At 42.8% G+C, this 25,906-nt stretch overlaps 1 protein-coding gene and 1 non-coding gene across 11 annotated transcripts in view; both read left to right on the top strand.

Moving 5' to 3' along the window:
• The window catches only part of LOC138196239 (plectin-like), a 28,643-nt gene extending 3,553 nt beyond the window's left edge, over positions 1-25,090 (top strand). Inside the window, exons 2-31 of one of the 10 annotated variants that reach the window (XM_069146091.1) lie at positions 577-634; positions 727-822; positions 1,228-1,281; positions 2,154-2,332; positions 2,741-2,859; positions 3,025-3,111; positions 4,347-5,111; positions 5,533-5,598; positions 5,708-5,842; positions 6,023-6,268; positions 6,423-6,630; positions 7,792-8,127; positions 8,270-9,880; positions 10,586-10,849; positions 11,019-11,507; positions 11,789-11,893; positions 12,890-15,646; positions 16,989-17,837; positions 18,994-19,201; positions 19,291-19,439; positions 19,588-19,636; positions 20,266-20,590; positions 21,556-21,626; positions 21,823-21,871; positions 21,973-22,025; positions 22,476-22,596; positions 22,736-22,835; positions 22,914-22,987; positions 23,370-23,484; positions 24,009-25,090. In XM_069146091.1, coding sequence (XP_069002192.1) covers positions 577-634; positions 727-822; positions 1,228-1,281; positions 2,154-2,332; positions 2,741-2,859; positions 3,025-3,111; positions 4,347-5,111; positions 5,533-5,598; positions 5,708-5,842; positions 6,023-6,268; positions 6,423-6,630; positions 7,792-8,127; positions 8,270-9,880; positions 10,586-10,849; positions 11,019-11,507; positions 11,789-11,893; positions 12,890-15,646; positions 16,989-17,837; positions 18,994-19,201; positions 19,291-19,439; positions 19,588-19,636; positions 20,266-20,590; positions 21,556-21,626; positions 21,823-21,871; positions 21,973-22,025; positions 22,476-22,596; positions 22,736-22,835; positions 22,914-22,987; positions 23,370-23,484; positions 24,009-24,096 — 9,826 coding nt within the window. In that variant the 3' untranslated portion in view covers positions 24,097-25,090. Of the gene's footprint in view, positions 1-576; positions 635-726; positions 823-1,227; positions 1,282-2,153; positions 2,333-2,740; positions 2,860-3,021; positions 3,112-4,346; positions 5,112-5,532; positions 5,599-5,707; positions 5,843-6,022; positions 6,269-6,422; positions 6,631-7,791; positions 8,128-8,269; positions 9,881-10,585; positions 10,850-11,018; positions 11,508-11,788; positions 11,894-12,889; positions 15,647-16,988; positions 17,838-18,993; positions 19,202-19,290; positions 19,440-19,587; positions 19,637-20,265; positions 20,591-21,555; positions 21,627-21,822; positions 21,872-21,972; positions 22,026-22,475; positions 22,597-22,735; positions 22,836-22,913; positions 22,988-23,369; positions 23,485-24,008 lie in introns of all 10 variants that reach the window. The other 9 variants (XM_069146093.1, XM_069146092.1, XM_069146090.1 and 6 more) reach the window with 9 other exon arrangements.
• Positions 25,091-25,612: 522 nt separating this feature from the next.
• On the top strand, positions 25,613-25,684 carry trnae-cuc (transfer RNA glutamic acid (anticodon CUC)). Its single transcript has one exon. It is a non-coding gene; the product is annotated as a tRNA-Glu (tRNA).
• The last annotated feature ends 222 nt before the right edge of the window (positions 25,685-25,906 follow it).

The raw sequence follows: 25,906 nt of genomic DNA, 5'->3' as shown, positions 1-25,906 counted from the left end.
TGTGTCTGTGCATGTGTGGTGTGTGTGTGTGTGTGTGTGTTTTTGAGCTAAGGGGGTTCCTTCTTCCTGTCAAGAGGTAGGTCACATGACCGTACAGCTTCCTGTTTCACTTCCTGTGCCACAGAGGACTGAGAAAATACAATCGAAGCATGTAAACGCGTGTTAACTTGTGTGTTACAAGTTCACAAAAAGACAGGCACACACTTGTTATATGTACATTGTGTCGGCTAATTACAGATAAACAGAAGCCTGCACACACAGTGTGACATCTTTATAGATCCATATAGATTAACAAATGTAATATATTACCATGTCCTCAAAACCATGCACATAGATCACTTTGACTCAGAGGTATTATTATGCAGCAGTACAAGTCATACAACCTTGTGTTAGACCTTGTATTATCAATGAATGTCCCATTTTGTTTGGAGGCATTATTTTATAAAGTTCAAAGTGTCCCCTTTTGTCATCTTGTCCTCTCTGAAAGTGAGCTGAGTGTGTCATAACTATAACTGTCATGTAACGGCATCAGACGAAGTGTCATTTCTGTTTTTATGTGTTTGTGTGTTTCTACAGGCAACCAGACAAGCTGAGGGTTGTGTGGACCAGGAGGAACAGACGCATGTGTTCCAAGGTGAAACCACTGAAACACACACGCACACTCAGACTAACACACTTTGACCAACGCACACATGCAGACCCGTTAATGTGCTGTTTGCTGTGTAGCTCCACAGTTGGCAGCCGGGGATCAAGAACCCCTACAGGGGCATGGTGGTGTGGCCGGTCCCAGAAAACATCAACATCTCTGTTACTCTCTTCAAGGTACCAAACCAGAACGTACTGCTTACAATGTAGACTCAAAGTCAAGGAGAAACCCCAAATAAATGAGTGGGGAAATATAACAAATGCATGTTTTGATCAATATGATCATTATGTGACTTGTGGGCCGTGGCTTTCAATATCACTCAGAGTTCGGAGCGCTCCTCCGCCAACATCCAATATTTCATCTTTCAGAAGAGGGATTTTTTTTTTTCCTCTGTGAGACTACTTCATTAATCCTATAAGCAAATTGCAGCATTACAACAGTTGTATCTATTTAACTGTCTAAAATTATGCAGGGGCTAAACTATCATTGGAGAAAATGCACAGGTAGTTGTATGGATATGTTGATAACATTTAAAGATAATATTCCATTAAAAAAAGTGTATTTTTATTATCATCCTTCAGGATGCCAATGCAGATGAGTTTGAAGACAAGGACTGGACCTTTGTCATTGAGGGTGTAAGTATCTCTACTTCTAAACCAGCTTTTCCATGTAGTGAATTAACCCAAATTGTTTTGTCAATAAAATGGCCAAACTACGGGTGCGATCAAAAAATCCGGAGACTGCGTCTAAAACAACCAAAAGCCGTACCTGATTTAAATCTGGCTGCCAACCCCTTTAAAGTAGCCTCCTTGTGCGGCCTTAAAGGCTCCAGTGCTCCCGCCACACTTGGAACGCTCCCTGGAAGTCCCGTTCTGTGAGCTCATCAAGCACCATCTGCAATTCATGCTCAATCTCAGCCAAAGTATTGAAAAAGCGACCCTTCAGCCCAAACTTCAAATTTGGGAACAGAAAGAAATTGCAGGAAGCCAAATCTGGCGAGTGGGGATGGTTGGGAGCGAGCATTGTGTTGTTGCAGGCAAAAAAAAAAACGGTGCTTTTTTAATGCACTGCAAGTGGGCGCGTTGTCTTGTTGGAGAACCCAATTACCGTCACGCCACAGTTCAAGAGGTGTGTAGCAAATGTTTTCCCTCAGCCACGTCAGAACAAGACAGCTGAACTCGGTGTTGACAGTCTGATCCTGTGGGATGACACGCCTTCTTTGGTCATGGACAGTAACGTTCTGCCCCTCTTAAAACGTAAATGCAACTCAAAACACCTCGCTGAGTTCACTTACTCTTTAAAGTTATTGCTTCCCTCTACTCCTTGCACATTTCTGTGCAACATTTGTGTGCAACAGGAACAATCTCAGAAATGTTTGATCGCACCTCTTAATGCAAATCTTGCCTCCCATTTTAAGAATCAGATTCACTTTAATCACCATGTAGAAGTAAAATGCATAAAAAAAAATGCGTTACTTATCATGGTTGTTCTTGTCTGCCATGTTCAGGAGAACAAGGGTCACCGTAAGGTGCTGGCATCAGCTGACATCAACCTGAAGCGCTTCGCCACTCCCACGCCGACCCAGACCGACCTGACGCTGAAGCTGAAGCCGCTGTCCGTCAAAGTGGTGGAGGCCACGCTCAAGCTGTCGCTGTCATGTGTCTTTGTTCGGGAGGGAAAAGCCACGTGAGTAGTTTAAGTTAGTTTTCTTTAAAAAGTGTGCTTGATGACACTTTTTTTTTTATGGTTTTTGATGTCTCTCTGTGCTAATTGACATCATATAAAAGATGACATGACACCAATATCATGATGTTTATCCCAGACAGTAGTGCTTCTATAATGCAGTACTTCAGGTGGACATTGAATGCTTGAATTCAAGTGTTTCCTCTCTAGTACTGGATAGTTATTGTGAAAATGAGGGTCCACGTGGAAGTTAACTTAACGATTTAAAATGTTTGAACTATTTGAAAACCTTTCCAACCACATTTGATATTCTGACCATATTATTTATCATAGTAATCATTCGTATCTGTGGAGATGTCATTGACATGAGTATCACTTATGGTGCGATAAATGTTTGTCCTTGTTCCTCAGTGATGAAGACATGCAGAGCCTTGCCAGCCTGATGAGCGTTAAACCCGCAGACATCGGCAACCTGGACGACTTCAATGAGAGCGATGAAGAGGAGGACAAGAAGTCTGTGACTGCTACAGGTAGGCAGACTTACACCAGCTCTGTTTTTTCTCTCACATCTTCACTGGTATTTCTATTTCCACTCATTACAACTTTTCAATTTCTTCCTCATCTATTTTTCTTCTTCCACTCTTATTCCTGTCACTTCTTCTTCTCTACTCTTTTTTTCCTGGCTGCTGCAGTAGTTCCTCACACTCTAACTCGCCCAAATCGCCCCGCTCCCCCTCCACCTGACAAGCGAAACGCCACTGTATCCAGTTTTTCAACCTCAGGTAGTTCTCTCTCACCCTTTCTATCACTTGCTCCTGCTGCTTTTTTTTCTCTAGTTTGTCTGGAGGCTTGAAAAACTCAAGCTGCAACATGACACACAGAGGTTTTTGTGTGCACAGATACATTAAAAAAAAAAGGAGAAAAATCAAGTGGAAAAGCAGCTCAAACGACCATAACTCCGACATAAAACCGCTTGCGCCTGATGTTTCTTTTTTAGGACTGAATGATATTGTTTGTTAATGATCCCTGTAGTCCTGAACTAAAATGTTGACAATTTAAATTTACAAGAGAAGATATAAGTGCTAAAAACAACGTGTTTGACAATATAGCAAAATGTGTGCACAAGTGGGGGAAGATGTTTGCAGGTCATTATTAAGCTGAAGTAACAGTTGAGCAATGTAATACTAATACTTTCCTACATGTAAATCCTGCATTCAAAATATTACTATACAAATATTAATAGTCAAACGTACTTAAAGAAAAATGTATTTCTTTACAAGAGTCATTTAACAATACGATGTTGCACTCTGTTCAGAGTTTAGTGAGTTTTAGCACACAATATACGTCACATGGTCAGTGCCGACTGATTAAAGGCTGCTCCAGTATTTTTAAAAATCAACCCGAGGTCTATTCCCATTACGATGCAATGACTGGAAACAATCCTCAATGGAGCGAGGCCAGACGCTATTTTATTCATATTTTGAATTTGGGTCTGGTAATACTGGGCTAGATTTTTGTTGGAAAAGATGCAAATTTTCTGTATGAAAAACAATCTGCAAATATCCACAGAATTGCTGTCAGATAAATTCACTAAAGTAATAGTACAAATCAGTAGAAAATGTAAATACTTAAGTGAAGTTACTCTTCACCACTGATGTGCTTTCTTTCAGGTCTAAACCATTTTGACTTGTGTTACTTCCACTTTTCATTATTGCAATGTGGCAACAGAGCCGTTAGCTGAAAATGTTTGCATGTGGAGGGGAAATGTTCAGAAGAAGTTCATCATAGTTCCATATTTTTTGTGGTTTCAATCAAACAAACGTGTCATGTGATTAACAAAGTATCCTCATGACAGTAGGAGGATTAACTGACGTGATCCCAACAGTAATCTAATTATCAGTTTTCATTTCATTGTCATTCTCATTTCATGAACTTTTCCTTCTGTGTTTTTCATCGTTTCTCTTTCTGCAAAAATCTACTTTCACTGATCCATCTATCCTTCCATCCATTAATCCAGCCTGTGGACGTGATAGCGGTCCCCCTAGTCCTGCTCTCCACTCCCGCCCTCCTCTACCGATTGCTCCCCGCCCCTCGCCCCGCCGCTCACGACATCCCTTCTCGGCCGCTCCGGTCCAACCAGAGATCCAACCTTCCCCTGGCCCCTCCCCTCAGCCCTCACCCAGGTCCAAGCATCAAAAATCAACCAACCTTGTTCTTCCTGAAACCTCTGCTGGGTCTGACTCTCTACCTGATCCTCCAAGCTCCCAGGTCGCAGCAGATACTCGTTCCGTCCAGAGTCCCTCCTCTGTCCCTCCTCTCTTTCCTCCGACTCCTAAAAGCTCTGAATCTCTGTCTACTTCAGCTTCTGCCTCAGTGGAGTCTTCTTCAGCAGTGCGCTCAGTTCCCTCAAAATCGTGCTCATCTGATCACCATGAAGGTCCTGTGAATTTAAATCCACCTTTTTCCCTGTCCTCTAAGTTCAGTGCACCTGCAACAGGCATCCCTTCTTTAACTCCTAAACTTCCCTCCCCTTCATTGTCGTCATCTGAGACTGTTGTCACATCATCTTCTGGGGCTCCCCAGAAGTCTTCTCTCACTGTATTCACTACTCTGACCCACAAGCCCAACTCCACTGCCTCCCACCTTCTTCCTCCCAAACCTTCCTCCCTTCAAAAACCCCCCATGCAGTCCTCTGAGCCTCCATCTGCTCACCCTCCGCTCACCAGGACCATCTCTCAGCCTCCCTCTCTGCCCAGAATCTTCCAGTCAGGCTCAACAAAAGGTATCTAGAGGCTGGCTGGCAGAGACGCACACTGCATGCTTTGCACTAACCGATTTCTGATGTGTGATTAGCTCCATGCCCATGGTACTTTCCAAAGCCAAACAGAAAATGTACTGTGCTGCATATGTACAGTATGGTGTGTTATTTGAAAAAACTGTGCATGATATCCATTTTGCCATCTATATCTTGGCTCTTTGCATTTGACATCAGTTCAAGTTCGGAGGTCATTCTGTCTTCTTGGATTATCTTACTTTGGCTTGATCTTAACTTTCTTGTGAATTAAACCAGTGTAATCCATAACCCAGAAAGATTAAAGAAAATGCATGCTATGAAATTACTTCTTAATTCACTCTTTCTGACTGTATATTGACTTCTCTTCACTCCTCTTCTTCCTGCGGCTCCTCTCCTCTCCTCTCCTCAGCTCCTGTTTCATACCAGCGGCGCCCCCCAGAGGCTCAAACTGCAGATGATTCTGCTGCAGTCTCTGGTCTGTTTCTACTTTTTTCGACTCTCTACGCCAAAGTGATGCTAATTCACCACTTTTATGCAAAAGCCCTAACACTTTCTCTCCTCCGTTATCTTTCATTCTCTGTCAGGCCGTTCGCACATTTTCAGACCTCACATTGTCAAGTCAGTCGCTCGTCCCACCTCTCCCTCTCCTTTTTCTGCTGATGGCCCTCTTATGTCAGCACCACCTCTCCCCAAATCTCACCCCTCTAGATCAGAGTCAGGTAACTGATGTTAAAAGTTTGGTAACTCTTATTCCTGTCCCTACATTTATCCTTTCGTCTTGTCTCTGAACTTTTTGTTTCTCCGCTTTTATTTTTTCCTTTGTTGTCAGCTTTTCTGTAAATCTGCTTCACCTCCTTTTCCCGCTCACATTTCCTGTCCTTCCTCTCTGTTTTCCTCAGCTGCTCAAGGGGTGTGGTTGACACCCAACTCTGCCTCAAGTGGTGGGGACATCACCCCTGTCCCTCTTTTGACCAGTCCTGATCTTGATGCTCTCTGTGACCCAGAGGCTCCAACCCGTCCTGCTACCCTTCCCTGCTCCTCACCCCCTCACTCCTCTTCTCTTTCCACCACCACCTTTCTCTCCTCTGCTCTCACTGTCACTCGTCCTTCTGCTCCACCTGCTCAGATCAGCTCCGGTCAGTCAGGTACACCAACCAACTTATCAAACAGCCTCCTGTCTGTTTATTTTACATGTAAAAATACCTCTTCTTAAAGCAAATGACCACTCCTTCCCTTCTTCCTTGCAGAGCAGACTCACTTTTTCTAATCTGTTTTCTGTCTTTATTTCACTCTCTATAGGCTTGACATTCTCCCTCACGCAGGTGGATGAAGAAACAACGTCTGAAGTGAAGGAAACAACTCCAACTGGTCCTCCGAGCCAAGCCAAAGATTCTCCTGCAGATAGCCAGCCACCAGCAAACAGCAAAGTTTCCAAACAGCCAATCAGGGCAGCTCAGGAGTCAAAGGCGGCCATTGCAGAAAACAAAGCTGGACCCGGAAGGATCAGGTGAGGTCATGGTATGATATCCCATGAGTGTGTAAATTTAGATCAGAGGTATCTTTGGTCTCAAACTGCTGTGTGAAGATTAAATCTTTCAACAGACTACAAAGCTAGGCATCTAGAGGACTGATAGTCGGCCTAACAGAGCTTGAGAACAACAGCAAGGATGAGTTTAAATTGGAAGATTGGCCAGAAAAGAAAACAGGCTTTTAAAAAATCAGAAAGCTCAGATTCTTCTTCGTGTTCTTTTTAAGCTTCCTTTTGTACAGTCTGAGATCAGCTGTGTGCTTGATTTTGCATGATTGTTTAAAGGAATAGTTTGACATTTGTGGAAATATGCTCACAATCTTTATTTTGCAGAGTTAGCTGCCATGTCCTTAAATTAAATATGAAACTATGCTAGTGAAGTTATTTTAGCTGAACATAAAAGACTGGAAACAGGAAACAGATTTCCTGGCTCTGCCCAAATAAAACAAAATCATCCTACTGCACCTCTGCAACTCAGAGGTTCTTTTTGTTTGTTCAATCCATTAAAAAGTCCAGGACCTCACTGCACATACAAAATAGTAGCACAGATAAGACATAACCTGTTATTTAGGGAACTTTAGAGATTCCTGTTCGATGAATTTAGTTACCTGTTGAAAGAGCCAGTCGAGACTGTGACTGGTCTTTTTTTTAGTAAACTAAGTTAACCATCTGCTTTATATTGAGATCTGAGAATGGTATTACTGTTCTTGTCTAATTCCTGACAAAACAGCAGGTAAGCATATTTCCCAAAAGTATTCCTTGAAGTCACTGTATCTTTGAACCTGCTTCTGATTGCATCACCGATTTGAGAGAAAACAGGAGGTTTAATTGCGAAGCTAACCCAGTGCCCAGCTTGCTGACTCGTGTGTTGTTGCGTAGCAGTTTATTCATGTTTGTGGATCAAAGATTGTGAGACTTGTCAATCTACCGTTTCTCAAGGTGCTCTGTGTTCTGCCCGGTGTTTGTGCTTCCTCTGTGCTAACATGCGCTAACAGTTGCAGAGTGTTTTGTGCCCTGCCTCCTGTTGCACTGACCCCCATCAGGCCTGTAGCTTGCTCTGTGGCCGCCCGCACGCTCAACCTTGTGAGATCCCTTCCCGCTCATCTCTCGAGCTTGACCTCCAATATTTCTGTCCCCTAGTCCCACCCAGTCCCGCTCAGAGCTGATCATAGCCCCGCCCCCTCCCTGGCCTTTCGCCTGCTGTGAGCTCTCCACCCCTGAGCAGCCCTCCACCAGTGTCGTGGCAGCATTTATCACTCCTAAACAGCCAAATGTTCACGGGCACATTGACTTAAAAAGGCCAACCAATAAGGGTATTATTAGCCCACTTAAGACCGGGAAGGTGCCCCTGGCAAAGCCTGAGTCTGACTTTGATGACGTCATCAATGAGTCACTTAACCAGAGACAAGAATCAGGGAGCTTGTTTCTGGAAGTGGATGACTCTAAGTGCGATACTATCAAAAGGTGTCCCCCAGGGTGAGTATTTATTTTAACAGATAAAATCAAGATCCCAAAAAATACCAGTAATGAGGTTACAGAATGTGAGCTGGTTGTTGTGATAATGATGAAGCACACACAGATATCTAGGATTAAGGACTATTGTTTATCTGTTCTGCAGTCTTGAACAGAAAACCAATGAAAAGCCATCGCTGACAGAGCAATTAGACGGAGCAGCAATGTCGAAGGAGAAACAGAAGGAGACTGAAATTCAAAAGATACAAGATAAGGAAAAGAGGCAGGAAGAGGAAGAGCAAAAAGCGATGCTCCTGAAGAAGGAGCATGAAGAGAGGAGAAAACATGAGGAGGAGAAGAAGAGACTGTTAGAAGAGGAGAAAATGAGACTCTTACAGGAGGAGGAGGAGGTCAAGAGGGAGAAGGAAAGGAGGAAAAGTGAAGAGGAGAGACTCCTGAAGGAGAAGAGAGAGAAACAGGAGAAACTGAGGGAGGAAGAGGTGAAGGGGAAGTGGGATGAGGAGAAGAGGAGAAAAAGACAAGAACAGGAGAGGGGAATCCTTGAATTGGAGAAGGAGAAGGAAAAACTCAGGAGAGAGGAGGAGAGAAGACTTGAGAGAGAGAGATTCATGAGGAAGATGAAAGAGGAGGAGGAGAAAAGGTTGAATGACAGGAGAGTGTTTGAGGAGCAAAGGAAGAACAGGGAGGAAGATAAAAACAGGCTCCTAGAGGAGGAAGAGAGAAGGAAGATGGAGGAGAAACACCTGAAAGAGGCAAAAGAGAAGGAGCACCAGAAAATCAAACAGATGGAAGAGAGAAGCAAGAGAGAAGTGGAGGAAAGAAAGAGAAATGAGGCAGAGAAAAAGAGGAGAGAGGAGGAGGAGAGGAGAAAAGAAGAAGAGAGAAAGAGGAGAGCAGATGAGGAGAGGAAGAAGAGGGAGGTGGAGGAGGAGAAAAGAGTTAATGAAGCAGAAGAAAGAAAAAAAAGGGACGAAAAGGAGAGACAACTCAAAGAGGAGAAAGAGAAGGAGAGAATCCTGAAAGAAGAAAAAGAAAGGATGGAGAGGAGGAAAAAAGAAGAGGAGGAGAAGCAGAAAAGAGAGGAAGAGAAAAGACGTGAGGACGAAGAGAGGAGGGAAGAGAGGCTCTTGAATGAGCAGAAAGAAAAGGAAAGGATAGAAAAGGAGGAGAAAGAGAGGAAGAAGAGGGAAGAAGAAGAAAAGAAGAGACGACTACAAGAGGAGCTGAAAAGGCAGGAGGCAGAGAAGAAAAAGGAGGAGGAAACAAAAAGGGGGGAAGAGGAGGAGAAGAGGCAGAGCGAGAAGAAAGAGAAAGCAGAGAGGAGATTGAAGGAGGACAAAGAGCGGGAAAAGAATGAAGAACAAAAAAAGAAGAGGGACGAGGTAGAAAAAAGGAAGATGCAGGAGGAGGAGGGGGAAAGGAGAGCCAGAGAGGGGAAAGACAGGAGGAGGGAGGAGGATGCAGCAGCTCCAGTCTGCAGTGTCGAGGCCAACAGATCAGATGAGGACAAGCAGAACATGAGAACGGCGTCTTCTGTGTCGGTCTCTCAGCTAAACACGCACACGCCTCCTCCCGGTTTCAAACCCTCCCACGCGGCTCTTAAAGGTGTGATGCAGACTCGACTTCCTGCTCCTCACCTCCCTCCCCCGGCCAAAACCAGCATTACAGCCGAGGAGCTGCCCTCTCGGGTTTTCAGGGAGGTGGCCCTTCCATCAGTCGCTAAACCAACCGCTGCCTCCATAAACTCCGATGAGCGGTGAGTTACAGCACTGAAGTAGAAAATAATGATGTCACTGTGAGTGGTGATTACTCTCAGTGAGGCCTGTTTGTTTTTACACCAGAAATGGCTGCTTTTTTAATCAGCAAAAAAAAAAAAAAAAAAAAATGAAACAGCCTTGAAAAATCACTTCTTCTGTTGATTCAAATGCAAGTTCTTGTCTGTATTTTGTCATTTAATTGATATGAAGCTGGGCTGAATCACTCATCTTTTCTATTGTGATTATTTCTCTGTTCTTCTGGAGTGATTATTATGTGATTCCCTGCTCAGTAAGGCAATAAGACTGATTGTCTCTGTGGTAGCGGTGAGCAGATTGATCCCTAATGTATTGATGCTACTGATATAAATCTGGTACCAAAGAAAATGGATCCATTAATGCCTCATGGACACTTAGTGCTACACCTGCATGTGATTAACAGAGAATAGTCAGTGCTTATTATTCAGTGCCAATTTAAATGTATTCACAAGTCTTGACTTGACATATTGATAGTTGTATCACTATCAATGATCATGGCCCTGGTATCAAATTCTCTGGTGCTGATCACCCCTGCTACTTTTTTCTTTTGTTGTTTCACTATGGCTGTCCTCCTCTTCCTCTTTTCTATTTAAGCTGAGTTCCTTGATGTTTTTCCAGCTGTCTCTCTTTCTTTTTTTACTTTTCCTCTCTCTCCCTCCTCGTTCCAGTCTCAGCCAACCCTCTCCCATAAAGGAAGGTTCAGTGTCAAACATTGTTGTCCCAGAAAATAAACTATCTGCAGCATGCACTCCACCTGTTCAGCCATCTGCTGAGAATAAACCAGTCACATTAGAGGTCATGCCGCTGGTGCTACCTCCACAGAGACTGTCTGAAGCAGAGATTCCTCTGTGGAAAACGCTAGAAGGGAGAAGTGGGGAAGATACAACTGAAAAAATCTCTGCCGAGGAGGGTACAAAACCTTTGTGCAGAGGGTAAGAATGGATGAGGGGACATTTTTTTTGTCTGCTTCTCTGCTTTATCCTCCTGTCTGTGTTTTTTGTTTGTCCGCCTCGCTGATAGTCTGGTTTCTTAATCTTAATGTTAATGTAAGTAGGAAATGTAAATGTGTAATGGTTTTTCCCTGTTTTACTGCTCACACAGAGAAGATGCAGCTGAGGTGGACACCCCTGTAGCAATAGCCAAAGATTCAGAACCACGCCACATAGTCCTGCCCACTGCTCAGCCCGGCATATCACCAGTTAAAGAGGAGCCCGAGGAGCCAGAAGAACCCGGCGTGGAGCCAGCAACCTCACTCACAGTTCCCCCCAAACCAGCTGGCGAGCGTGCCACTCTGGCGCTGGAGCCACTGCTGCCCTCAAAAGCAGAACCAGGACTGCGGCCGGAACAAGATACCCAGCCGTCAGGCAAACCACAACAGGAGGGCGCAAATGAGGAGAAACCAAAGGATGTCGTGGCGGGTGGTCAGGAGAGTTTTGTCGACAATGAGGAGCCAGTGTGCGAGGCAGAAAAGCAGCTCTGGGCAGCTGTGGAGGAGACCTCAGCGGAGACGGGAGTGGAAAGAGGGATGGAAAATAGCCAGAGCCCAGAAGAGGAGGAGAAGCAGCGGGAGGAGGAGGGTGTAATAGGGGGGTGAGTCAGTGATGGTTCCTTGCAGTCTTTGCAGCATGGCGTGAGTCCACCGACAAAAAACAAACCTGCTCACGTGCTGTCTAACGATCTTCTGTGGTGCTGCAGCCTAACCAGTGCTTACTCAGTAGTCGCAATTAACCTCATCTGAAGCTATTCTCTTTATCTCAACCTCTGTCTACGCTGTTACACTGGCTATTTAAATAGAAGTGATTTGATGAGAGTAAATAGTAAAATGTGTATGTGTGTCTGTGTGTGTGTGTGTGTGTGTTTGTGTGTGGTAGTGCGCAGATATGTGCACACACAGAGGCAGATGTGTGTGTTGCAGAGCAGCAGAAGGAGGCGTCTGCTGGCTTCATGTCAGCAGTAGTTGGGGTGTTGTATAGAGGGTGAGTCTCTCTGCCTGCCTGTGTGGTTATTTGCTAAGGTGTGATGCAGAATGCAAAAAAGTTTCTGTTAACTACGCTCAGACGCAGTAGTAGTTGTAGCCAATAGATCACTGTGGAATAATTTAATAATTAAGTCAAATGAGATCCAATATCTCTGTAAATATTGCATAAAACAAGTGCAGTTAATACAACAAAACAAGGCTTTAATACTTCCAAAGATGAATTTAATAAATGATAACATGGTATACATATACATACAAACAAATACTGGGTAAAAAATATTATAGTTTTGAACTTATCATTATGGAAAAACTGTTATATTAGAAATTATTCAAATGTTTTTCAAAACAATAATGATGATCAGGCAATTTTCTCATAGGTTTTCACAATATTCAAAATATTTGTCAGATATTTTATTACATTAACACATTCAGATAGACATTTTAATACATTTTGATGAGTTATTACTTTATCTCTACAGAAGTAATGCTTTTAGCTGCTGTGGGAAACTGTAAACTGGTGTTTATTAGCTTCACTTTTTGCGTATAAAAACTGTCCATCCTTCATTTATCCGTATCATAGATGCCCCGTCCTGTTGGTGCCAGGGCTCGATCGCACATGGTTTTGGATTATTTGGTTAAAATTCACTCAGTGAGCTGACATTGTTGTTTCTGCTAGCTTTGTGTCTTCCTCTGAGCTGAGCTGTGGACCGCATGGCACCAGGCAGTGTTTTACATGCTCTTAATCATGCCAGAGGTGATGTAAATAGCACTATGTTGTGCTCTGGATAGAAAAACAGGGTCTCAGCATAACAAACAATCAGTGTTTCCTTTAGGTGCTTTTGCAAGGCACTTTGGACAAGCACCAAAACAAAGTCTGAGAAGGAACTGTTTAATCAAGCATGTTGTCTGACTCTCTGCCACAGTGTCATGATGCGGGTCATGATAGGGTGAGCTCTGTCTCACAGTTTTCCTGTCCCTCATGTCTGCACCATAGCTACGAGACTGTGACCTCCATCCTGCACACACCCGGATCAACCGATGCAGGTCATCCACACCCCTCTGCAGAGCAACTATGCCTACTTCTAAATAATGAAGACCAGCCATGTTCACATGAAGTAGAGTCAGATGATGACCCGATGACTGATGTGGATATCTTGCCACCCGCAGCCTTTTTTGATATAGCAGAAAGTCAGACCGTTCCTGAGGAAAAGGTTTCCAAGACTGACGTAGCTCAGCGCTTACCTTCAGATGACACCTGCGGGCTGAGTCTGGTGGCAAGTCTGCGACAAGCAGCCAGCGAGCAGGAGAGGGAGAGAAGGGAGGAAGAAAAGATGGAAAACATTAAGAGGGCAGAGAGGGAGGAGAGTGACAGGAAGGAGAGAGAGGAGGCGGAGAAGAAAGCGAAAGAAAGTTTGGAGAGAGAAAAGGAAGGGGAAAGAAAGAGGTTAGAAAGGGAAAGAGAAGAGATGGAGAGAAAGGAGAGGCAGAGGTTGGAAATTGTGAGAAAAGAGATGGAGAGGAAGGAGAAGGAAAAACAGGAGATGGAGAGGTTGGAAAAGGTGAGAAAAGAGATGGAGAGGAAGGAGAAGGAAAAACAGGAGATAGAGAGGGTGGAAAAGGTGAGAGAAGAGATGGAGAGGAAGGAGAAGAGAAAGGAAGAGAGGGAGAGGTTGGAGAAGGTGAGAAAAGAGATGGAGAGGAAAGAGAGGGAAAAGGAAGAGAGGGAGAGGTTAGAAAAGGTGAGAAAAGAGATGGAGAAGAAGGAGAAGGAAAAACAGGAGATAGAGAGGTTGGAAAAGGTGAGAAAAGAGATGGAGAGGAAGGAGAAGGAAAAGATGAGAGAAGAGATGGAGAGGAAGGAGAAAGAAAAGGAAGACAGGGAGAGGTTGGAAAAGGTGAGAAAAGAGATAGAGAGGAAGGAGAGGGAAAAACAGGAGATGGAGAGGTTGGAAAAGGTGAGAAAAGAGATGGAGAAGAAGGAGAAGGAAAAACAGGAGATAGAGAGGTTGGAAAAGGTGGGAGAAGAGATGGAGAGGAAGGAGAAGGAAAAGGAAGAGAGGGAGAGGTTGGAAAAGGTGAGAAAAGAGATGGAGAGGAAAGAGAGGGAAAAGGAAGAGAGGGAGAGGTTAGAAAAGGTGAGAAAAGAGATGGAGAAGAAGGAGAAGGAAAAACAGGAGATAGAGAGGTTGGAAAAGGTGAGAGAAGAGATGGAGAGGAAGGAGAAGGAAAGGGAAGAGAGGGAGAGGTTGGAAAAGGTGAGAAAAGAGATGGAGAGGAAAGAGAAGGAAAAACAAGAGATTGAAAGGTTGGAAAAGGTGAGAAAAGAGATGGAGAGGAAGGAGAAGGAAAAGATGAGAGAAGAGATGGAGAGGAAGGAGAAAGAAAAGGAAGACAGGGAGAGGTTGGAAAAGGTGAGAAAAGAGATAGAGAGGAAGGAGAAGGAAAAGGAAGAGAGGGAGAGGTTGGAAAAGGTGAGAAAAGAGATGGAGAGGAAAGAGAAGGAAAAACAGGAGATGGAGAGGTTGGAAAAGGTGAGAAAAGAGATGGAGAGGAAAGAGAGGGAAAAGGAAGAGAGGGAGAGGTTAGAAAAGGTGAGAAAAGAGATGGAGAAGAAAGAGAAGGAAAAACAGGAGATGGAGAGGTTGGAAAAGGTGAGAAAAGAGATGGAGAGGAAAGAGAAGGAAAAACAGGAGATGGAGAGGTTGGAAAAGGTGAGAAAAGAGATGGAGAGGAAAGAGAGGGAGAGGTTGGAAAAGATGAGAAAAGAGATGGAGAGGAAGGAGAAGGAAAAGGAGAGAGAAGAGATGGAAAAGATGAGAGTAGAGATGGAGAGGAAGGAGAAAGAAAAGGAAGATAGGGAGAGGTTGGAAAAAGTGAGAAAAGAGATGGAGAGGAGGCAGAGGGAAAAACAGGAGATGGAGAGGTTGGAAAAGGTGAGAGAAGAGATGGAGAGGAAGGAGAAGGAAAAGGAAAAGAGGGAGAGGTTAGAAAAGGTGAGAAACGAGATGGAGAGGAAAGAGAAGGAAAAACAGGAGATGGAGAGGTTGGAAAAGGTGAAAGAAGAGATGGAGAGGAAGGAGAAGGAAAAGGAGAGAGAAGAGATGGAAAAGAAGGAGAAGGAGAGGGTGGAAAGGGAGAGAGAAGAGCAGGAGGACAAGCAACGGGAGGAGAGGGAAAAGGCAGTGACAAAAACAAAGCAGCAGATGGAGAACATTAAGGAGAAAGAAAAGAAAAAATATCAGAGAGAAAAGGAGGAGAGGAGAAGGAAGACGGAAAAAGAGCAGAACAGAAAAGGAGAAGGTGCAACTATTCCTGACATTTCATCTGTGCAAAACAAGCAGAAAGTGAACAACAGCCAATCAAACAACTGGCCGCCACTGATGGAAGTAGAGTTGGGTGATATTGCAGATGATGAGAGGCTGCAGAGTAATGATGAATCTGGATGCAAATCTGATCCCAAACCATCAAACATAGTTGTACCCAGAGCTGAGGCCGATCTGGTTCCAACCAGACCAAGTGATTCTGTCCCTGCAGCCAAACAAATAAACAACAAACGCGAGGACTCCGTCACTGCTGTTAAGAAAACCCCGGACCATCTGAGATCGGTTAAAAAGGGCACATCCAGTCTTAAATGTGGTGCCATCCCAGTGTGGCTGAGAGAGGAGGAGGACGAGGAAATAGAGTATGAGAGAGGACAGGAGGATCTTGGCTTCATCTGGCTGGCTGAGCTGTACATGGAAGGGGAAGCAGGGTGAGTAAAGGATGTGGGAGAGATAAATAACAGCAGGGAGAGAGGTGAGTAACCGGGAAAGAGTTGGCTATATGAGAGAGATCTGCCTGTTGCTTCTTGTGGATCGGAGGACTGTGTCTGTGGGTTGTTCTCACTTTGTCCACAGGGAAATAATATTTACTAAACCTTACTGTCCTTCGCTTACTGAGGGGTTTGGTCTTGTCCTGCAAGTCTTTCTCAAGAAAGAGTTGGGTGTTGGCATGCGAATCGTGTCTGCCATCTCTCAAAGAACATCATCAGCATGTTGTTTTTGAAGGACACTTTATGTTTTATCTTGGTTGTGACTTTTTCTGTAGCCGTTTAAAGTGTAGGAGAGAAGACGGGGAAGTTAGTTCTGTTAGTTTGGCTCCACATTTTGACGACATATCAACACATTCAACTTAAAGCTGCAGCACTGCCTGACTCACAGCATCTAGTTTTCAACCAAGGTACTCTAAACCCTTCAATAGCTCATTTCCACATTTTCAATATAATCCCCAATGCCCAAGTTAACATCAATAAATGCTCTTTTAACTCCAGAACCTGCCTGAAATTGTCACATTTTTAAGGTTTCCTTAGGGTCTAGATAATATAGTAATAGTTGTCTGTATATCCATAGATATATTGCAAACAGGAACTGCTCAACCTTATTTCAGTCTACTTTTAATGATGCCAAATTTTCCAAAATGTAAATATACAGGCTAAAAAAACAGCTTTAGTTGTTTGTGTAAATGTGTAGCAGCAGTGCTGCAAGCATGGAAAACGGGAAGGAATGCAGTGGATGTGTCTTACTGTGTTTCTGTGTAAACAAGCATGTGTTCAGTAGTCAATGCAGTTAAGTAGCACATCAAGTAGCATGGATTAATGGATTTGGTTGATCATTGGATGTGGCAATTCAGTCGAGGCCAGAGCATGCTTAAAACTGGTGTTTGGCTTTACTTGAGTAGGTCATGTATTTTTTTTTTTTTTAAGAGTCTAGAATAATCTCACATAGCCAGACCTCTGTTCCACAAACGTTCTGGAAGTCTTGGTGAAAGTCTTGTCCAAACAACTGTGATGTCAAGGCCTTGAGACAGCTATGACATTAGCAGAGTGCCAGTGCCATACTCTATCCTCAGTTCAAAAGCAACTTCTGTGTTTGATTGTCCTTCAACCTTTGTGACCATTTCAAGATGGAGCTCTGGCTGCGTGAGATGAATGGTGGTATGTTGGCAGATGAGAATGGGGCATGACGAGTATACTGGTTGGGTCTTTGGTTGGTCTCTTTTATCAACAGCACTTCAGCCTGCACGTTCACCTTTGAAATCTCCCTTTCTGTCTTCAGCCAAGGCCACTTATCCCCTGCTGTCACCCAGAAGCCCTCCTCACCCCCCTGCAGTGAACAGATGCTTTACCAGAGCTCTGCTGCCAGTCAGCCAAATAAACCTGAACCTTCTGAGTCCTTAACCAGTCAGACTGACAGTCCACATCCTGACCCTCCCTCAGAGTCTCAGCAGGAAGAAGCAATCAGTCCGATGATGAGGGACAAACCTGCTCCCCAACATAGAGAGGCACTAAAACAGACAATGAAAGGACAGAGAGATGATGTTGTCACAAAAACTAGTCACAGCCTGGAGGTAGCAGCCAATGAGGAGGGAGAATTTGTCCAGTCTTCGGTTGTGCCTTGGCCCCTTCCTCCAAGCACTAAAATCGCCAACATGCACCCTGACCCAAAACACACTAAGATACACACTGACACAAGCATCAGTAGGATACACGGTGGCACAAAAGTAGCCACACATTCACACACGAGTCATGAAATGAGGGCAGAGAAAGACACAAACCACTCCAAGACCTCCAGTTTAAACCAGGATAAAAACACCACAAAGAGTGAAATGAACAACCTTCACAACAGTCTGTCCAGAGACCAGCAGCTCCAAGAGGAGGAAAGATTATTATTGGCTAAAATCCACCTCATGTCAGGCGATGCATCCCCTGTCTCCGGCCCTCGCGATATGAAGCGACTCATTCCCGCCCCTGGTGATATTGACTGCGATACCATGGAGCCTCAAAGCCAATCAAACATCCCCACTGACCTTACTGATCACAATCAGCACTCGGTTCCTTCCTGCCTCGATGGCCTGCAGGAAATATCACTAACTGGGATAGAAGAGCTACTGGGAGAGAAGGATGTGTAAGTTAGATAGGCTGTAATCCTGTGCTGCTCTCTGAAATGACATGCCACTGAAGCCTTGTATTTGTTTGCGTGTGCGATATGCAGACTTAAGACTTGAGACTTGTGTCAGCCTTAAAAGGGAATTCTACCAATTTTACTACTCAGCATTTAACAGATGGATCATGTTTTCTGTGGCTGTCGAGAATTAGGAAATGACCCAAGCCTGATTTACAAACCTGGTGTGTGGAGTTTGAGAAACACGTTCATTTACCAGGCAGGTGCTGTAGAAACATGGCAGGACAAAATGGCGAGCTCCATGGATTGGGCCCACTCATACGTGTATGTATGAAGGGGCTCGTTCTTCGGTAACAAATACACAATCATTCTTAGTTTTAGGTGATTATATACTAATAAAAACATAATTATGAATATTATACTCCATTTCTACTTCTAGATCCTCCGCACCGAACCTTGAAGTTGGGAAAATGAGAACATGAGACTTCACTTACTCAACACTTTTCTCCATTTAGATTTAAGTTGACTAAAAAAAAGGAAAGCATAAACAGCCAAGTCTAAAATTTTGACTGGTAAACTTCAGAAGAATACAAGAAAACACATGAGACAGCTTGAGTATTTCATCATAAGGTTTATTGGCTTAAGACTTGCCTTGGAAAGCACAATGTTCAATACTGTTTCATGTGGTGAGACTCTAATTTTGACTTCTCTTGGGTGACTTGAGGCCTGATTTGAACTTGCTCCAAAAAAAGCAACTCTGGTATTATCTTTGTGAAGATGTTGCCACACGAGTGCATGGCAGGTGTTGTGTTGTTTTGCTGCTCTGTAAATTGTGTTTTTTCAACTAAGTGCTCAAAGAATGAAATACATACATAACTGTTTGGTGGAAAACGTGCAAAAAATAAAGAGCCAAACAGCATAGACCTGTGTTGAGGAAACTGTGCCGCAAGTCCAAGTACAGATCTCTTGAATGCTGTATGTTTCCTATCATGCTCTTTAACATCAAGTCAGTGCTGAGATCTGCTCGCATTGGCAAGCTTGCATGTCTCTTGCTTAAATCTAAGGATTTGCTGGTGGCAATGCTGACACCATCTCGCATGGATGATCTTTATTTGACCAATCAGCCAATCTCAATGTCCTACACCTTGTCTCCTCTTAGGCGGAAACACCCACCGACTAGCCTCACCGATGGTGGAGAGAAGAAACCACCATCCCAACCAGACATGCACATTGCTTCTCCCCATCATCATGAGATTAAGACAACTCGACTTCCTTCATTACCAGAAGAAGAAACCTCTGACCTTAAGATCCCCAATCCTGTTCCAGTGGTCAGAGAGGAGGTCGATGGGAAGGACGACAAAGCTGAGGTCAAAACTGACATTAGCATGAACTCTTGCCGGCTTTTTAAATTGAACACACACAACCAAATTTGAACTTCTTTTCCTCCCTCTTCCAGGACCTGGTGAACTCCAGCCAGTCACTGCTTCAGTGGTGTCAGAACATCACCAACGGGTACCAGGGGGTAAAGGTCACCAACTTTAGCACGTCCTGGAGGAACGGCCTGGCCTTCTGCGCCATCCTGCACCACTTCCATCCAGACAAAGTGTACGCCAGTTATTTGCTACCTTCTGGAACTGAATATATGTTTTTGTTGCATTTTTCCACATTGCATTTAAAGATTGTCACATTAAGAATGTCCGATCTAAACCTTTTAAGTTAACATGTTTTATGTTCTCTGATTTTGTCCCATTAGAAATTTTGACCAGTTGAACCCTCATGACATCAAGCTCAACAATAAGAAGGTGAGGACGAGGCTTATTTGAATGAATTTTATGTTCAGCTCGTCATTGCTGTTTAGTGCACCATGACTTTAATAGTGTTAACAGTTTACTATTTAGTAGAAATCCCTTTCAATCATTGTGTTTTATGACCTCTCCTATGCTGCTCCTCCGTTTCTGTTATTATTTGATGAGGGCTGTGAATAACTTCACCCAGCTAATGTTTATTTTCTAATTGGGCCAGAATAAAGGCTATTGGTTGAATTCCAGTATCTTTTTAGGACAATATTAACTCTAAATAGAATGATTTTTTTTTTTTTTTTAAATAATACAGTGCAGAGAAGAGGGAGATCTCCAACAATAAGATAGAGCAAACTCCGTGTATCCTGAGAGGTAAAACCCAGGTCAAAAAAAGGCTACAAAGTATTAGCTGTGCTAATTAAACTTATTTCTGTGAGCGAACTGTATTTTCTGATGTTTTTTGTGAAGACATCAAACTGAAACAAAAACTTAAATGGACAACAACAGACATGTCTCTCTAAAAGGCCTCCAGTTTCAGTCCAGGTCAAAAGAATATGCTCTGAGGTTTGTTTTTATCGTGGCTGTCCGCTCTGCTTTATGCCGATGACGTCATTCTTTTCTGACAACATCAGGCGTTTGATGGGTTTGAGGCGCTGGGGATCTCTCGTCTGTTGGAGCCGTCCGACATGGTTCTTCTGTCCGTCCCCGACCGGCTCATCGTCATGACCTACCTCAGCCAGATCCGCTCGCACTTCACCAACCAGGAGCTGAGCGTGCTGCAAATAGAGCACAACAGCAGTCAGTCCAGTTACGGCCTCACCCTCTCCGGTCCTGCTCCCACCAACGTCGATGCTGCCGCATTCTGCATGGCCAGGCTGAACGAAGGAGTGAGTCTGGAGGAAGGAGGAAGCAGCACCCTGGTTGTTCCGCCACCAAGAACCAAACGACTGGTTAAAGGTATGAGCCTCATTTCCCTCTGTAAACATTTAAGCTACTTTTACTAAATTTATGCCTCCACGCTGGCGGACTATGTTTCCAGGTCATCCATCTGTGTTTCCCAGTCTCTTGTAGGCTGTTGTAGTAATGATTATTTTTAACCTGATTAATCCCATCTTTCTTCCACTTCATGGACCTTTCAATCAGTTTATCAGAGTTACAGCACTCTGTGCTATTCAACTGTATACAGCATTCCTGTGTTAGAGATGCTGGATTTCATGTAAATGGGAAAAAAGGAGAGGAACATTTTTTTTTTTTTACACCGGAGCAAAACAGAATGAAGGAGAGCAGGAATGAAAAGAGGGAAGGGGGAACGACACCGTTTCTCTGGGGAATTTAGGAATGTGAAGAAGCATAGTTTGAGCTCCTGAGGAGACAAGAAGCACGAACAAACAAATCATTAAATCAAGTTTACAACACCTCGGTTAAGATTCTGGTAGGTTTCTCAAGGTTACCAAGGTTACCAATGTTTCCAGTTTTCTGAACTCAGTGGAAATGTGTTCAAAATTATGCATATCTAAGGTTTTTCAATAAATGTAATGGTGCATCAATAAACATTGAATTTATGAATATTTAATAGTTATTAATATCATTTTCATACGGTATAAAAAAAAATCAGTTTTGTACATTAACACAATCAGGATGTGAAAACATTTGAATTAAAATGTAATGCCAGTTTTGGTGTTGCCAGACCACTGTTGATCAAATCTGCTCAAACTACACCCACACAGTTCTGAAGAAGAGATTGGATATGTTTTTCCCAAACTTTAACTTGCTATTAGCCTTTAATAGTTTTCATAGACTTAAACTGTAATGAGTAATATTTCGAACCAAGTTTTCAGTATCTTTAAATGAGATTTGAGGCAAAGACGGCTCAATAATAAAGTGAAATTCAACATGTGATTGTTGCTATTATTTGTTTTCAGTGGATGAGTCAATAACTCCAGTCCCACGTCCACGGTCGGGTACCAAGGCACTCAAATCTGGAGCTGCTCAGGTGAGACTTTTTCTTTCCTCATTATTACAACTGACAAACAACTACAGCTATTGTAACTGTTTATGTCATTGTCCAAAATAATGTTAAAAAACATTAATTATATTTCCACCGAGAGAATAAACTCACACACAGTAGTATAATATTTGTGTGTCAGCTTTGCAATAGCTACATGAACGTCATGTTTTTTCCTCTCCAGGATGACGACACAGTGACTAACTCTGCAACAGAAAACTCTAATAATACAGGTGGGTACCTGAAGCCCAAGACTCTCAGAGAATCTTACCATCTTTTGATTTTCTTTCAACTTGATTTTGTCTCTTCTTCTGTTATGTGTCCGTGTCTGCAGCTTTGCAGAGTGTAGCTGAGACCCAGCCTCCCAAACAAGAAGAGGAAACAATGGTCAGTTACTTGTTCTTCTCTACTTCATCTCTGTATCTTTTTGATTCTCACAACAACGTGACTTAAAGCTGCAAGTGGGACCGAATCATATCTCCTATCGTCTTCTCCAAACGCTGCTTAATTCATTTCAAATAAATCACCTCCAAGAATTTAAATATTCTACTTTTGGCCTCTTTCTAATCTTTTGACCCTTCTTTTCTTGTTTCCCCTCCCCTCACTACTTTATGCCTCTCTCTTGCCTTCAATCTCCTTTCCATCTTTACCTCTCTTTGTCACTGTCTGCTGTTGTCTTGTGTATGTTCACGTGTGGTTGTGTGCTTGCATCTGTGTGTGTGTGTGTGTGTGTGTGTGTGTGTGTGTGTGTGTGTGTGTGTGTGTGTGTGTGTGTGTGTGTGTGTGTGTGTGTGTGTGTGTGTGTGTGTCTGTGTGTGTGATGGGGCTTGTGGTCAGTGTCTGCAGGACACCAGCCAGTATGTGCTGAGCGAGCTGGCAGCTTTAGAGACGGAGCAGAAACACATCGACAGCAGAGCTGCAGTGGTGGAGAGACGACTGCGGAGCCTCATGGAAACAGGTGAGTCGCACACAGATGTGTGAGCGAGTTAATGCACTTTAACAGATCTTGATGTCTGAGCCCATCGGCTGTGGTTCTGATGACGCTTAGCATCTAGGACAGCAAGGCTAGACTGTTCTTTCTTTTCCTGCTTGTACAGGAAGTGACCGTGACGAAGAGGAGAGGCTGATACAGGAGTGGTTCACTCTGGTGAACAAGAAGAACGCTCTAATACGCAGACAGGACAACCTGGAGCTACTGTAAGAACTCTCATGCATAAACATTACACACATAACAGACACGTATACGTCACACTGATTATTGACTGTATCTAACAGACAAGAGGAGCAGGATCTGGAGCGACGATTTGAGCTTCTGACTAGAGAATTGCGGGTCATGATGGCGATAGAAGGTCAGTATGTAACGGGTAGAATAAGCATTCAGATAATTTAAGTAAAAGTAGAAATACCACCATTTAAAATGCTAATGTTGTAGCTGGTTGAGGTGGAGTTATTGCCAACTGTTTCAGATGTGCTGGGTAGTGCTATAAAAAACGCATCACATTGATTCCATGTTTTGTGTGAAAACTCTTAATTTGCGCAGTTAGTATTGACTCTAACTGTCAAATAAATGTAGCTTAAAAATGACAAAATTCACCAAATTGATTTTCAGGTGACTGACAAGCTAATAATAATGCAACAGAAATGTAACTTTAAACCAGTTTGAGACTAATGCACAGCAGAAATGGAACTGATGAATTATATTATATAAAAGTTCTGCTGTTTGTCCTGCAGACTGGCAGAAGTCGTCCACTCAGCAGCAGAGGGAGCAGCTGCTCCTCCAAGAGCTCGTGTCTTTAGTCAACCAACGGGACGAGATTATCAGAGACATCGACGCCAAAGAGAGAGGGTGAGTGGGTGTGCAGTTATGAACAGTGTAGTCACAGCGACATGGCACAAAAATAGTATCACAATATTTCAGGGTATTTCTGTGATAACGATATTCTTGACGATATGACAGAATACTTAAAAAATGTCATGAAGCATTTGATAACAATTGCGTGACAGCATAAATGCCACAGTTTGCCTTCAAATATTCAGTAAAAACTAACATATCACTGTGGTTTGCTTTTCATCTGATCTTTTGTAACCAAAACGCTGCCACACTACTGAAGGAGCTACCCTTTTGGAACTAACTCCTTGACCGGGGAGTCGATTTCAGCCATGCTTCCTGTCGCTGTGCATAAAAAGCACATATGCACCGCATATTTTAAATGATTTGTTGACCGTGTTAAAATTGAATTAAAAAATATAATATATTCTTATTCCTTATTTATAAACAATAAATCACTACTGGACTGCGTACATATTGTCATATCTAGACCAATATACTTTATGGCTCATATTGTAAGATGTGTTTCTGTGTGTTTACAGTGCACTGGAGGAAGATGAGCGTCTTGAACGAGGTCTTGAGATGAGGAGGAGAAAATACAGCAACAAAGAGAAATGTGTGCTACAGTGAGAGGACAAGACAAGCACAAGCAACTTTTACCATATCCTGAGAGATTTTTTTATTTGTATTTTTATCTTGTTTGTTAGATTAAAAAAAACTTTCAGGATTTTGGGGCTCCTTATTTTCCAGTTTTTAAAGTGCCTTTATTTTGGCAGAAAAGTACTCTGAGTCTGAGTCTTTTTTTAAAGTAACATGTCAAAGTTTCATTATTTTTTAGTCTGTCTTAATGTATTAGTATTATTTTGATTTTGTTTGCCGGTTTTTATTTATTTAAATGATGTCAGATTGTTGTAAATCTTTTGCACATATGGTGTTTTGTGTGTTTGTGTGTATTTTCTTTATTCAGTATTTTAACACTGGCTGATCCTCCTTTTTTTAATTGGGGGATGAAATGGATGTGTCCCCCTTTATCATGACAAGTCAAAATGTGCCTTGCAACATTTATGATGGGAAAATAGTTTACAGTTGCTCCTGATCTGCACATGGTCAAGGAATTTGTTCTGTTTCTGGGGGTGTTCATCTTGCATGTCTGTATCCACCTTTGAAAATAGTCCATTAACATGCCCAGACATGTCAGATATAAAAATAGTGTGTGGTAAGTCATGAGCTGGACTCAAACCCCTAATGTTGTCAGTGCAGGTCAGGATATACATTTTCAAATTCAAGAGAACGGCAGTATCAGATCGTGATAAGGCCTAAAAGCAGGATCATGAATGCTCACGGGGGTTTTCAGCTTCAAGCATTTCATTTAGGTTAAACCCGGTGACTTGAATCCACCACAGTCTGTGTGGATGTGATGGTCATGCCTGCTTTAGTCATAGAAGTGAGTGTTTCCTCATTTCTGTGTTGTTTGACTACTGTATGCATGCTTTTTGAAGTGTGCAGATAAAGTGGTACTCTGCTTCCCATCCGTGCTGCGTACCTCATGTTGCAGTTTATATTTATGAGGTTAAATGTTGATGAATGATGATAAAAATAAATAAATATTAGTTTGTTGCTTACATTTCTCATGAGTCAATTCTGTGTTTTAATTACATAACTACACTTTACATTTAATGACATAATGTAATCAAACTCCATAAATTAGGAGGCTGCCGTTTGTGAACAAAATTTTTGTTCTAAACGATTAGATAACATTTAAGGGTTTAAGTTTTTTTAGTTTTTTTAAACTGTATAATTCATAGATATGTATGATTTTATTAAGCCAGAGACCAGCTTACTAAATAAAAGTATAAGTGAGAGCTATTGATGGGCAAATCGGTGATAAAAATGCAATGTCAATGCTGAACAAAAATGAGTATATAAATAGTTAAGAATCGCCACAGAGGAAAATCAAAAGACTAGAGATTTCCTACAAGGTGGAATGAAGGTAATACCGTCAGAATTATTCTTTTTCGCAATGAATACAGCTATGTTTTTAATAGTTTAAGACCGTTTTCTTTAATTATGTTTTGCATCACTACTCAGAAGGGATTGAACCATCAATCAGGTCGATTTGAAATGTCGACTCATTGGTGCTAATCACTCCCTGGTGGTCTAGTGGTTAGGATTCGGCGCTCTCACCGCCGCGGCCCGGGTTCGATTCCCGGTTAGGGAACAACAATTTTCTCATTGATATTGACTTTCAGTGATCGAACGGGAGGCTCGAGTGGTTTCCTGTTGTGTAGTTAATTAGGCAACAGATTTACTTCAGTGTGTCCAAGTCTTTCCTAACTGTTCAAAGAATATTTGGAAACATTTAATTCAATGGTAGCATGAAGTGAAACTCATTTGTTTGATCATCCATCACTGGTAAAACATCAAATCTCTGATACAATCA

This window comes from Embiotoca jacksoni, unplaced genomic scaffold, assembly GCF_022577435.1.
Source record: "Embiotoca jacksoni isolate LCO1_2020_lvr unplaced genomic scaffold, fEmbJac1.0.p SCAF_13, whole genome shotgun sequence".
NCBI lineage: Eukaryota > Metazoa > Chordata > Actinopteri > Embiotocidae > Embiotoca > Embiotoca jacksoni.
This window is presented reverse-complemented; position numbering and strand designations above follow the sequence as displayed.